Source organism: Parasteatoda tepidariorum, chromosome 5, assembly GCF_982258835.1.
Source record: "Parasteatoda tepidariorum strain Cologne lab strain chromosome 5, Ptep-v5.0, whole genome shotgun sequence".
NCBI classification, from domain to species: Eukaryota; Metazoa; Arthropoda; class Arachnida; order Araneae; family Theridiidae; genus Parasteatoda; species Parasteatoda tepidariorum.
The window spans coordinates 41870355-41883954 of record NC_141759.1 but is presented as its reverse complement, the minus strand read 5'-3'; the positions used below and the strand labels follow the sequence as shown (position 1 = coordinate 41883954).

The following is a 13600-nucleotide window of genomic DNA, read 5'->3' as shown; positions in this document are numbered from 1 at the left end:
AAACAAAAGTAAGATACATAAGCAGACATAAATTTTCGTTTGTTCGAAAATACCAATTTTGTAACGGAATAGGAAAATTCCTCGAAAACCCAAACTATCCCTTCTTGTAGTGTCACGTAGGTAGTATACTAATAGCGCGTAGCTTTTTTCAGATCTCATTGGGCATGAGTGGTTTTTCTAGTATAACATGTGTCTGGAAAAAAGTATTTACAGATATTTTGGCTTTAAGCTAGATTAACGGCTAACTTTTAAGTTTTGAGGCGTAGCTATAGCTACGTCACAAAATGAAAATTTGACTGATTGTCCATTGGACTCGCACGTGAATGTTTAGAATACTACATATAAAGAAGCATTCATACCAAATATGATTGCCTCACCTTCGATCGCCGTTGAGAAAGAAAAGAACTTGATTGGCGAGTTTTTAGCGGCAAAATATATTTCATAAATCAGCTTCTAGTATTTCTTATATGGCGATCGGAAGTGCGGCAGCAGCATTCAGGGTGAATGGTCCTTAAAAGGAACTGCTTGAGCTAGCATGAATCGCATTTATGTGTAATCGCACCTGTGAATCATATAAAGTGAAAATGCTATCAAAGCTTTAGGCAGAGAATTCACTAATCAGGTTCTCATTTTTTTCGGAAGATGATCGGACATGCGTAAATTGTATGCAGTAAAAACTGAAATTGTACTTGTAACAGCCTCTCACGAAAAACTTAAGCCAATCAAATTGCAAATACTGCGCAAGAGCTGTGCATTTTCTTATTGGTTAATGCAGCAGCATCAGAAAAATCGCACTTACTACTACTTCGACTAGACTGGTACCGTACGTTACTACTGCTACTTTGACTTAAATATTACATTTATTTATTTACAATCATAAAGTTCTTGATTGTTTTTTTTTTTAAATAATTATTCGTATTTTCAGTCTAGTGAATTATATCTTCTAACATTTTTTTAAAATGATTGTGTCTAATGTTCTAAAGGTGGAAAATGGCGTAACCACTTATATGGTTATACCTCATTTGTGTAAGTTTTGTCGAAAAGCTTTTACTACATATACTGATCTTTCTGAGCATCTTCTTCAAACCCATGGATATGAAAGTGCATCAAGCAGCAATGGTTCTGAAGTAATAGTACCCGATGTCACTTCCAATGATCTCAAAGTTTTTCGATGCAATTTATGTCTAAATCGATATACTAGTAAAGCATATCTTATGAAACATATTTCGTTACATAGTGGGGAAAAACCATATTCTTGTGATGTGTGTGACAAATCCTTTAGTCACAAGTCAAATTTACAGAAGCACTATTATACCCATGATCCTGAGAAAGCAAAAAGATATGAGTGCAAGGTTTGCGGAAAAGATTTTACCTCAAAAGCATACCTTAAGAAACATGATTTAATTCATAAAGGCCAAAGGCCTCATGTTTGTAACATATGTAGTAAAGCATTTACATTGAAAACCAACCTCCAAAAGCATTTCTTAACCCACACTGATCAGAAGCGTGTATATGTATGTGATTTATGTGAGAAAGGTTTTACATCTAAAGGATATTTAGAGAAACACAGGTTAATACATATGGATGAGAGGCCTCATGTTTGTGGTGTGTGCTTTAAAGCATTTACATTGAAAACAAATCTTCATAAGCATTACTCTACGCATTCGTCGATTAGGCCGTTTGAATGTCCGGAATGCGGCAAGCGATTTAAAATGAAGGTTGGACTTGACCAGCACTATGCAGTACATTCTGAAGTCAAACCATTTTGCTGTACAACGTGTCCTAAGACATTTAAAAACAAAAAAGCTTGTGAAAAACATGAAAGGACACATCTGGTTGTTGGTGATTGATGATATTAAAACCTGTAAATACTCATATTATAAATAAATGCATCATTATTTGTAGCTAATAATTATAAAGCTGAATTTGTTATTTGTCAATAGCAATTTTTTTTTACTGTTCAAAGGTATAAGGTGGTGCCTTTTTTAAGGTATTGCTAACAGTCATAACTAGGTTTGCTTTCAGGAAATGCAAGTTAATCTCTTTAATTATAGGAAAGCCTCCTTTCTGTTACAATGTTTGTTTTTGATTTATTTGTGTATAAAATTATTTGTTTTTTAATGTTTTATTATGTCAGTTAACGTCAAAGTTAATATTACATTTAAAATAAACCTTGGCTGGCAGACATCTTATCTGTTTATTACAAGTGAAACCGTGCATTTTATTGGGATTCACTTAGATTATGAGAAAATTACTATATCAATGCTTGTATTAAATGTCATCAAGTGTGGTCACAACCAATTGCACTGAAGTAAAAAGTAAAATCAATATGAAAAGTTGAAAAAAGAATCACAGAAGAGAACAAGCTGCTTCATGCAAACCTCTTTACATTTTCTTACATGTGCAGGTTAGAAGCACTTGTGCATCTGGTCGCTTACATTTGACCTAATCAGGATCTGTATGCATTCTCCCAAGCTAAGTTAGGAAAGATTTTATGTAAAATAATATCTCTTAAATAATTTTGTTTAACAGGTCAAATTTTTATTAATAAAATATGCCACTTGATAAAGTTCAACGAGATGCTTGAGATATTTGTTTATGACCTATAACAAATATGTTTAAATAACCATGTTTTAAAATATCTAAAAGAAGAACAATTGAATTGAAAAGAAAATTGACCTACATAGGAGTTCTAAGTTTATGAAGTTATTCTTCCAACATAATTATAGATTAAAATTTTTGCATTGTTCATTTTTAAGATTTTCTAATTGTTGTTAATAATGTTTTTTAGCAAAAATTAATGATTTTTCCTACTTTTTTTTTTTTAATTCACATTTTGCATTTTGTTTCATAATGTTTATTGTTTGCCTATTTTATCTCTGTGCATTGTTATTAAATGAACATTATTCTATTTAGTTATAACTACAGTATTTCATCAATAAAGTTGTTTACCAAAGAAAATCTTTTTTTTTTCTTTACCTTGAACATACAAATTCATTTTATGATTGAATATTAAAGTTTTTTGCTGCTGATTAAAATGATTCTATGAATTATTTAGTATAGCTGTGTAATTGTCATTTGCTCATTTCTATAATATTATACATTAGAATGACTCGTATTGCATAAATTTGAAGGGGAAAAAATTTTATCAAACATAATGGACTTACTGTATCTAAACTTGATTTTAGAATTAGATGTTATAAGAAATCTAAGTAAGGCCTAAACAAGTCTCTTTAAGTTTAAGCCATTCCTAAATCATGACTCCTTCTCCCTTGCCAAGATAAGAAAGGTTTTATGTACAGGGATGAGATTTTTCTGCTTTTTAGCGGATTTCCGCTTTTGTCTCCCAAATTTCAGCCTTTTTATCAAAAACTCCGATTCTCTAAAAGTTGCATTTTTTTTTTTTTTTTCCTTCTGAATATTCCGTTTTTTTTTTCTGGGAATTCAGTCATTGAAGTAAAATAATTATATTCATTTCCAATTTTCAAAGATAAACAGAAAATTCAATCTACGTAGCTGCCAACCCTTCCGCATTTTAACTTATTTTAGCTATTTTCTCTGCTTATACGCGCAGAAAATAAGATTTTTCATATTTCTGCCCGCCTGCCAGATAGCTAATATTTTTGTAATTCAGACGTTTATTAAGCATTGAATATTTCTTTTCTACTTTAATACAGCTGAAATATCCAATATATTACAGTTTGAGTGGTTACCATTTTTTAAGAGAAGAAAATAAGATACAAATTTCCCTGTATTTTTCCAGTTTCTAAAGAAAAACTAAAAATTCCCTGCTTTTTTAGGTGATTTTTAAATTCCTTGTATTTTCCAGGTTTTTCATGTTCTCCCTGTGGAGTGGCAACCCTGTTATATATGCATAAGCATTTAATACATGAAAAAAATTAAAAATCTCATAGTTTTCAACCTTTTTTTTTTTGAACCAATGGGCATATTTAATAATTCTAAAAGGAATACTGATATCTAATATCATAGCTGCCAACTCTTCTGGTTTTCCCAGAAGATTTTATTTCCACATTTCAAGTAGTTGCATTTTGAATTATAATAATAATTATAAATTAAACATTTTGAATTATAATAATAATTATAAATGAGTTTGATCACCATTACATGTAAATAATTACAACTAATTTGTAAAAGCATAATAATCTTTATAATAGCCAAATTCCAATCTGATCAAAATATAATCATATTTATGAGTAAGAATATTTTTTGGTAATAGTTTTTATACCACTTGGAAAATCCATTCTTGGAATGAGAGAAAATTGGCAGGTATGTAATATGTACTGAGTTACTAATTTAAATCATCCTTGTAAAATATTTTTGAAACTTCACAGCAATAGGAATAGTTGTTTTACAATCTGTACAATAGGAGTTTTAAAGCTCAATTTTCATTTATGAAAATTTTTTTTAATATAATGAATTTTTCCGAGTGTATTTCGTAAGCTTAAAAATAAACGGATATAGATTTTATCATATTAAATTTTCTTCAGAAATTGTTAAAATAATTTTATTTTCGTCTAGGTTTTTATTTCCAAATTATTGGAATTCATGTAAATTTTTTTTAAAGTTTTATAGCCAGATTTAGTTTAAAAATTATTTTAAAATGGACCCCAGATATTTTTTTTTTCTTTGGAATGTTTCAGATAATTTTGCCTTCATCCTAGTTTTTTACTAGTTAGTAAAAGCCAAATCCTCTTTTAAGAAAAACTATGGTACATAAAAGGATCTTGTTAATTTAAAACCACATTATTCTTTTTTAAATAAAAATACTCCTTTTTCTAAACATACACCTGACTCTTTTACTTTATTGGAATTCATGTAAATTTTTTTTAAAGTTTTATATCCAGATTTAGTTTAAAAATTATTTTAAAATGGACCCCAGATATTTTTTTTTCTTTGGAATGTTTCAGATAATTTTGCCTTCATCCTAGTTTTTTACTAGTTAGTAAAAGCCAAATCCTCTTTTAAGAAAAACTATGGTACATAAAAGGATCTTGTTAATTTAAAACCACATTATTCTTTTTTAAATAAAAATACTCCTTTTTCTAAACATACACCTGACTCTTTTACCTTCCAACAAATCGAGATTCCTAGCTTTCTGTAAAAGCAATGATAAATATGTGGTCATAAAAGTGAATGTGAAAAAGAACCTAATATTTTGTTTAACACCTATAAACTGAGGTTTTCTTAGAGACCAGATGTAAAACATTACCCAGGACATTTCTGACCCATATCTCACTTTTTTATAAATTTCGATGCGACTAAGTAGTTTTGAGTGCAATATCCAGCATTTGGGGTTTAAAAAACTGAAGGAATTTTAATATTATAATACATAAATAATTCCATTCCAATTAGATGACAATAAACAATTTTTTCCACTAATCAGTGACTAATGCAACTAAAAAATTGTTACAGTTCAAAGAAAAAATTTTATACTTTAACTCTTTAGTTCAAGCTAATTATTTGAAAATTGTTTGCATTTTGGTTTGGTAACTTATTTTGATTCCACTAACCAATGACTAATGCACCTAAAAAAATTTACAGTTCAAAGAAAAAATTTTATACTTTAACTCTTTAGTTCAAGCTAATTATTTGAAAATTGTTTGCAATATTAAGTGTTTAAATGTTAACTTAGAATGTTAAATGTGTTTCTAATTCTGCATATTAGTTTTGTAATTTACTTTGAAATCATTAAAAGGAAATTCTATAACTTCTAAACCTCTTTGTCAATGCAAAATTATAGTTATTAAAATATTCTAGGAAACAATACTTTAATCTCTTAAAATTTGAATATTTTTTTTAACTTTGTTAAAATCTTCAGCTATGCTTTTTTAGCCAACAAATTTCATTATAATACAAACATACATTTTTTCTTCTTTATATTTAGTATAAGTACATTATTTAATAAACTAATTAAAAGTTATTCAGCAGCTTCCAGGCCTAAGCTGTGTTTAGATAAATTTTTGTTTTACCATGTATTATGGTTGCATGGTGTTAACCTTCTTATTTTCTTCTCTTCTATTTCACTGTTAAATGGAAGATATCATTATTACATTAACCAAAAAATTTTAGAAGATTTCACTTTTACATTATTTTATTACATTCATGATTTATTTTATTGATTAATAAAGCATTGCTAACTATCTTGTGAATTAAACTGTTTGCCTTTCAGAAAGTAACTAAAAGTATATTCCATTCAGAGTTCTCATTAAAGTCCCTAAACAACCTCTTAGCTTTAGAACAATTATAATATTAGTGACAGTTATAAAAGTAGTGTCTAGGTATCGTAAAATGACTATACTACAAGATAAAATCACTTTCACTTATTGGGAAACTATGGAACTTTGCAGTAAAGAGTACCTATCTCAAATACAGTAAGAGGTATATTTAAAAAAAAGTTACAAGGGCATTAAGTGATAAGTTTCTTCCTACTTAAAATCATTTCATGTCACAACACGAAGAATATTGTGAACAATAAAACTTGCATTTTAAGTATTATTTTTTTAGCTTCAAGTTTTCAAATAAAACTTACACGCTGTTAGTGCATTTACAATAAAGTATAAAGTGACTAGTTTCTTTCCCCTCAAGAATGTTTCATCGTGTCACAACATGCAGGACATTGTGAGCAACAAAAAAATGTATGTTTTAAGTGCTATTTTGTTAGCTGTTAATTGTACTGAGGCAAAGATGGTGAACCTTTTTGAAAAGATTTCTAGTTAAAATCCGATTTATAATTTTTAGGCGTCTAGCTTGCCACTTGTTCAGTTTTCTTCCAGGAAAATAATCTTTAAACCATTATACATTGATTTTAAACTATAGAACTTAATTGTGTAATTATATTTGCGGTTAAGTTATTAACTTGCTTCAAATGGAAACCGAATTAATAGTATTTTAAAAATATTTTGGTTTCACATTAAGCTAAGATAAAAATTCCTAAAGCAGGCTCCCTTTGTTCTAAGCAATAATATTAAATTGAAGTAATTAATGCTAAACATTTTTAGTTTTTTTAGATCTCTTTTGCAATATGGACTTCCTTAGTGGAGTAGAAAAATGCCATATTGATACTCAAAATTGTACTTTTTCTGAATCTGCCTATAATGACAACTATCATTGACGATGTTTTCACTATAATAATAATTATAAACTAGTTTGACCACCACTACATATATATAATTACAGCAGTATATACAACGTATTATAATTACAGCATGTTAATGTATTAAAGTAATTTAATATGTATCTTTCATGTGCCACTGACATACCAGTGAAGATCCATCTACTAGTCTACTAGTACAAATGTCATAGGTTCTTAATCTCCTTACTAAAGTGTGCTAAACTGATAAAGCTCTCTACAACTTAGTAATTCATTTTCTCCTTATCTTGAACTAGACCTGAAAATAACCACTTGTGACGTGGTGAGTCAACCAAAAAGGAATGAACTTAAATTAAATAAACAACTGGTTACTTTTTCATATCGCTTTTTTAAAAAATCGTTTTAATGATAAAACTACATCAATGTAGAAAGAAACTCTGGAAAACAGAATTTTCTTTACTATGTTCAATGCCACTATTCGAAATTTTGATCCTTCAGAATCCATCAATTTGTGGTGGAAAGTGGTTCATATTTCAAAGCTATAATTCGCTTTGAAAATTCACATATTTCAAAGTTGTAATGTATACTTGTAATTTTGCCTCTCCAAACCTTAAAAGTCAGTATGTTTAACTAAATTTTGTCACTTATTTATATTATTTTTATTGTTGAATTAAATTTTTATAGTCTTAGATTTTTTCTAATATGAGTTTTTTTTTTTTTTTAATTAAAATTAAATCCAAGCAAAAAAAAAAGTGGCTATTAAATGAAAAGGACTTATTAATATTGGTCACAAACTCATTAAATTTGACGGAAAAGTAGCTACTTAGTCATTAGAATACTGGCTCCTAACTGAAAATTTGAATTTTCAGGTCAATCTTCAACCGTTCTTAAGAAACTCCAAAGTTTCGTAACCAGATGGCTGGGGAAAAATCCAATCATTTAAGGCATAGCCACTGTGTCATTAATATACACCTTTTTATAACTATAGCTGATACAATTAAGAGGGTGGAAATGTGTATCATTTTGCAACCTGTATTTTAAATATAAGTTTTTTTTACATACTTGTTAAAACTTCAATGATGAAAAAAGTTAGCCTGAATATGCATTCAATATCAATAAGAAATAAAGTTATAATGTGTTATCAAAATAAAAATAAATTTAATCCATAAAATGTTGATGAAAATTTATGAGCTAATTCTATGTACAAAAAAATATGCAGTAGCAAGCAAGGTTCATTCTAAATAAGAAGGTTTCTTCCCAAATAACTCTGATATTCTCTTTATATCGTCAATATATTCATGTCCAGCACATTTTTTACCAGTTAAAGGATCAATAAGATTTCCTCTCTCATATATAATCTTCTCAATTGCATGAGTAATTTCTCCTTTCTTCTCTGGTAATTCCTAAAAATAAATAATAAAAATCAAACACTGAAAAGAAGAATAAATGTTCATCCACTTAAACTTGAGGTTAAAAATTATTTTGAAGAAAAAATCATTTGCAACTTAATTTATAATAAGAAAAAATAAATAATAAAAATCAAGCACTGAAATAAAGAATAAATGTTCATCCACTTAAACTTGAGGTTAAAAATTATTTTGAAGAAAAAATCAATTGCAACTTAATTTATAATAAAAATCAATAAGAAAAAATTAATAATAAAAATCAAGCACTGAAATAAAGAATAAATGTTCATCCACTTAAACTTGAGGTTAAAAATTATTTTGAAGAAAAAATCATTTGCAACTTAATTAATTTTTTTCAGATTTTTGTCTCCTTGGCAGTGTAATAAACTTTTATTAAATATCTGATCATTTTATTAAATATCTCATCATTAAGAAACATGTAGCCTATAATAGTGTAGAACGTATTCAGATTTAATTAAGATTTGATAAATTAATAAATGCAAATGCAGAATACTTTAACAACCTGTCCTATTTCAATATCATAAGTTTTCCTTTAAAGCGTAATGTATTCAAACAGTTAATAATATATTTCAATAGTTAAAGTGCGAAAATAAAAATACAGTGCAATATTAGAAATAAAAACTTAGTTACAAAGTGATTGATCTTTGAATTTCGATTCTTTCTAAAATATCTGCAGAAATTTCGAACATTATAGGTGTTATGGTGCCATGAATGGAGCCTGTCTTTTACATGCAATAGCATATATATATACATACCCTCTAACTTATGAGGATTTTGAAAATAATTCTTTCTAGTGGTAGAGAACCAAAGTAGAAATTTTTAAAGCAAATGGATCTCTCATAAAACTTTTATCAGAACTTAAGAATCTAGCCATATGGCCTACACTTTTATAAGTAATAGTGGACAAATTACGCTAAAATTAATATTTTTAAAATATTAAGACATTAATTTTGCTACCGTCTGAAAAGAAGATTTTTGAAATTACGGAAATTCCGTAGCAGTTGGAGGGTATGTATATATATCAAATGATACTGAAGTTATGGCTTGAGAGGTGTGTAAGGAAGTTGTGCAGCACGTAATGGAGCAGTGGAATAAGTTCATGATTGTATGATGTGCCATTAGGTTTTCCCAAAATTGAATAAATATGATCGTAGTGTCCACTTCCCTTTTAGGAAGTCTAAAATTAATGGAACTGTGGCATTCAGTGTTTGACATTTTATGATTAGTTTTCTATTTTCGTTTACATATATATATATATTTTTAAACCTTATAATGGTTTATAATTTACACTAATGATCACTTATTATTAAACATGCATTTCAGTTGCAAAAATAGCCACCTCCATAGATTGTGGAAATGCATTTTTATAGCTCAATAAGTTTTTTAATTAAACTTTTCTATTGATTAAATACCAGAAACCATGGCTAATTTTATCAAATTCATGTTTTATATAAATTGGAAAAATATGTTCTGCTGCAAACCTAGCCCTAATCTTGAAGATAGCGAGCATCAAAGCTACATGTAGTCAAAATTTACATCAGTTATATTTGGACATTATTTGAAGATTTCATAATATTTACTCATCACTGGTTAATATTTTAGAAACGTATTATCATATTATATTATATAAAACTCATTTGAAACAAGATTTTTATTTTTTAGTTACAGATGTTATAACTTAAGAGTCAATATTATGAGTTTCATAATTCTCAAAAGTCAATTTTAAAATCTGCTATGATTTCTAAATTTTTTTTCTTTTAATTTATTTATTTATTTCATTTTTTTTTATTAGTCACTTTTCTGAAAGTCCTGGGGTTCAAAAAAATAGAAAAGTAATCTGAAATATAGTTCACTTAAACTATGATTCCAATTTTAGTTTAATGCAATTTAATTAAACTTATCCTTCTTGCTTATTTGCAATCTGAAAAATCCAGTAGTTACAGTAAATTAAAGAAATTTAAGTTCGAATTTATAACAAAACCAGGCAATGCCAAAATGAGTTTCAAAACAGGTCAAATCCAAAATTTTAAAAATGAATACTCTGTCGTTTGACTTGCCCCAGCCTCCTCATATTGTGTTTTAAAACACACAGTCTTAATGCTTCTTAAACAAAAGAGTTTTAGTTCCTATCTCATTTCGACTAAAAGTTACAAATCAGCCTTTTTTGAAAATTTTAAGTTTTGGATAAGAAATTTTAAGTTTTGGCTGGTTTTGCAAACAAAATAGCACATACATAATATATTCCAAATAAAATAACTATAAAATTTTTTAAATAAAACTTATATAAATGTTTGAAAATAATAGTTAATTTTTCTAAACTATTTATTTCCTTATGCCAAGCAAAAATATTTTGTTTTATGTGTTAATTTGTAAAAACTAATTATTTTTTTAAACGATAAAGAAATCAGTGAGATATGCTATTTTGCTTTTTAAGACTCCTGTTCTCAAACTATAATTATTTAATGCTTGACCCTTTTTAAATTATAATACTATACAATGCCTCACATTTAAAAGGTTAAGTATGTGTTTAAATGTTTTAAAACAAAGTTTTTATTGAATTGGAAGAAAAAAATTATTTAAAATTGACAATAGAACATACCTAATAAAAGAAAAAAAATAGGATGTAGAGAAATTTATAAATAAATATCACTTAATACAATAAATATCACATATACAATAAATAAATATCACAAATAAATAAATATAAATACTAATATCAATGAATATCAAATAGTTTTTAAATTATAAGACTAAAATGTTATTATTATTTTATTTGTAAAGAAAAGGATAAGAAAATTCAGAAACTTACTCTTATTAAAACATAGTCTCCTTCTTTACATTTGTTAGTTGTATCAATAACATAGTGCTGGGAAGATTCCTTAAAATACTAAGAAAAAAAAATATTTCCAATCAATTACACAAATAGATTTGCTTTAAATATAAAGTAATCACTTAAATAAATAAAACAGCTTTCTAAAGAACATAAAGACATTTATGTCACTAATGACTTAGAGGTTTTTGACCAATACGCTTTATCTTGCTTCACTCACCAATTTTATCTCAGTCTTACTCAATACCACCAGTTTTTATACTTTAATTTGAATACATTAAAGGTAAAGAATATTTGCTTATTATGAATTGCCATCCCCAGAGCTACTTGTGAATGTATTATTATTTTTTTTTTGGATTGCTTCGCGCTTTCATTTTTTCTTAATTTTGTGTGTGTTCAATACCTTAACTCTTATAATTTAATTAAAATGAATATACATTGGTAGGTGCTATGGCCTAGCTCTCCAATCCTGAAAATTGGTTGCGTTGATTGTGAAAAGTGCATTGAAGTAGCATATGGTAGGGGGAAAAAATGCCTATAAAAATAAAAGTAAAATTCATATTTTTTTTATAAATATTCAAACCAAAAGAAAGAATAAAAATGCAAAAGAATAAAATGACGAAAAACAAATCACATCAAAAAGATATTCAAAGAAAAAAAAATTCTTCTCTCTTTGAAGGGAATGATTTTTCTACAAATTCACGATTTCTTTAGTAATAAAAAAAAGTCACTGAAGAAATAAAATAAACAGAAATAAAACAAAAGGACAAAATATTCTTTACATCAGCAGAGCAGAATTTTTAACTTCTTCGTATATAAGCTGAAATATTAACATTAAGGTGCTAAAAAAATTTTTAATTTATTTTTATATTAAAATTGAAAAAAATCTTAGGGTACATTTTCATTTAAAAGATCGCAAATATATGAATTCTTTGTAAATTTCTTAGAAATTATATAAATGAATTTAATTAAACACAAAAAGTTTAACATTCAATAGAGCTTGACTGATTCTAAACTTTAAATTAGGTTAGAAGTTATTATTTATTTATTTTTTAAGTATTTTTATAATAATTAGTTCTTTTTTTACAAAAAAATTTAAAGGTTAGCCCAGGTATTGATACGAATTAGTCTCCTTCTGTGATATATATATATATATATATATATATATATATATATATATATATATATATATATATATATATATATATATATATATATATATATATATATATATATAATATTTTGCCACAGATCACGATACGTAAATATCCCTAAAAAAACTTGTTAATTGTACAGAAATATAAAATACCATTGTTAATCTTTCATCCATGACATATTTACTTATAGAAACTTTCATTACATCACGCAGGTCAGATGTAATGACTTTAGCAAAAAGTAGTACACTACGAATGCTCATTGTGCTAAAGAATTAGAATTTTTATGATTAAATCATAAATTACAAAAATAATTTTAAAAAACTTTCAAGTGTAACAATTTTTATTGATATAATTTCAAATTAATAATCTTATAATTGTATCAAAACATTTGCTTTGAGCTTAGTTTGCGATGCTATGATAGTTGTAGTTTATTTACGTCGCACTAAAGCTGCACAGTTGGCAACTGTCTGGGAAACATACCTGAGGATGATCCAAGGACGACAAGCCATCCCAATTTTGATTCTCTATAGATGGGATGCTCCCCCCCCACCCTTACTTTGGTAGCCCGACGACCTGTGTGCGAAGTCGATCACTGTACGATAGAGCAGTTTTAATAAGGACCAATACTGCACACCCTCGGTCCTTTCGTAGACTGATCCAAGTGGTTACCCATCCGCACCATGTCTTAACGATCAATCCACTGCGGGACGCGTAGCTATGGATATATAGTAATGTATGTTTTCTTTAGGGTCATTCTTTTTGTGTGCGGTTCACGTACGGGGTAAAATGAACATAACCTTCTAGTGTTTATTGGCGATTGAAATGGGCTACAGATGGCGTCGAGCAGAACTCTCTACCTATGGCAGCACCTCACATTCTTTCACCATTAGCGTGTAGAGAGTCATAGAATATGGAAGTACGTTAGTTTCTGTCTTGATTTTCATATAGAATAAAGTCCCGCAGTGGACTGATCGTTAAGACACGGTTCCCGGCAGATTACCGAAGTCAAGCATCACTGGCCACGGTCAGTGCGCGGGTGGGTGACCACTTGGATCAGTCTGCGTAGGGACCGAGG

At 27.9% G+C, this 13600-nt stretch overlaps 2 protein-coding genes across 2 annotated transcripts; one reads left to right on the top strand and one right to left on the bottom strand.

Moving 5' to 3' along the window:
• Window positions 1–796: 796 nt before the first annotated feature.
• LOC107443507 (uncharacterized) lies at window positions 797–2961 on the top strand. Its single transcript, XM_016057403.4, has one exon. The coding sequence runs from the start codon at window positions 960–962 to the stop codon at window positions 1848–1850; it is 891 nt and encodes a 296-aa protein (XP_015912889.2). The 5' UTR covers window positions 797–959; the 3' UTR covers window positions 1851–2961.
• Window positions 2962–8279: 5318 nt separating this feature from the next.
• mRpS17 (mitochondrial ribosomal protein S17) lies at window positions 8280–12913 on the bottom strand. Its single transcript, XM_043048160.3, has 3 exons — window positions 12678–12913; window positions 11348–11425; window positions 8280–8514 (listed from the first exon to the last, which is right to left on the bottom strand). Exons 1-3 carry the CDS (start codon window positions 12783–12785, stop codon window positions 8344–8346), a joined length of 357 nt encoding a protein of 118 aa, XP_042904094.1. The 5' UTR covers window positions 12786–12913; the 3' UTR covers window positions 8280–8343.
• Between the last annotated feature and the right edge of the window lie 687 nt (window positions 12914–13600).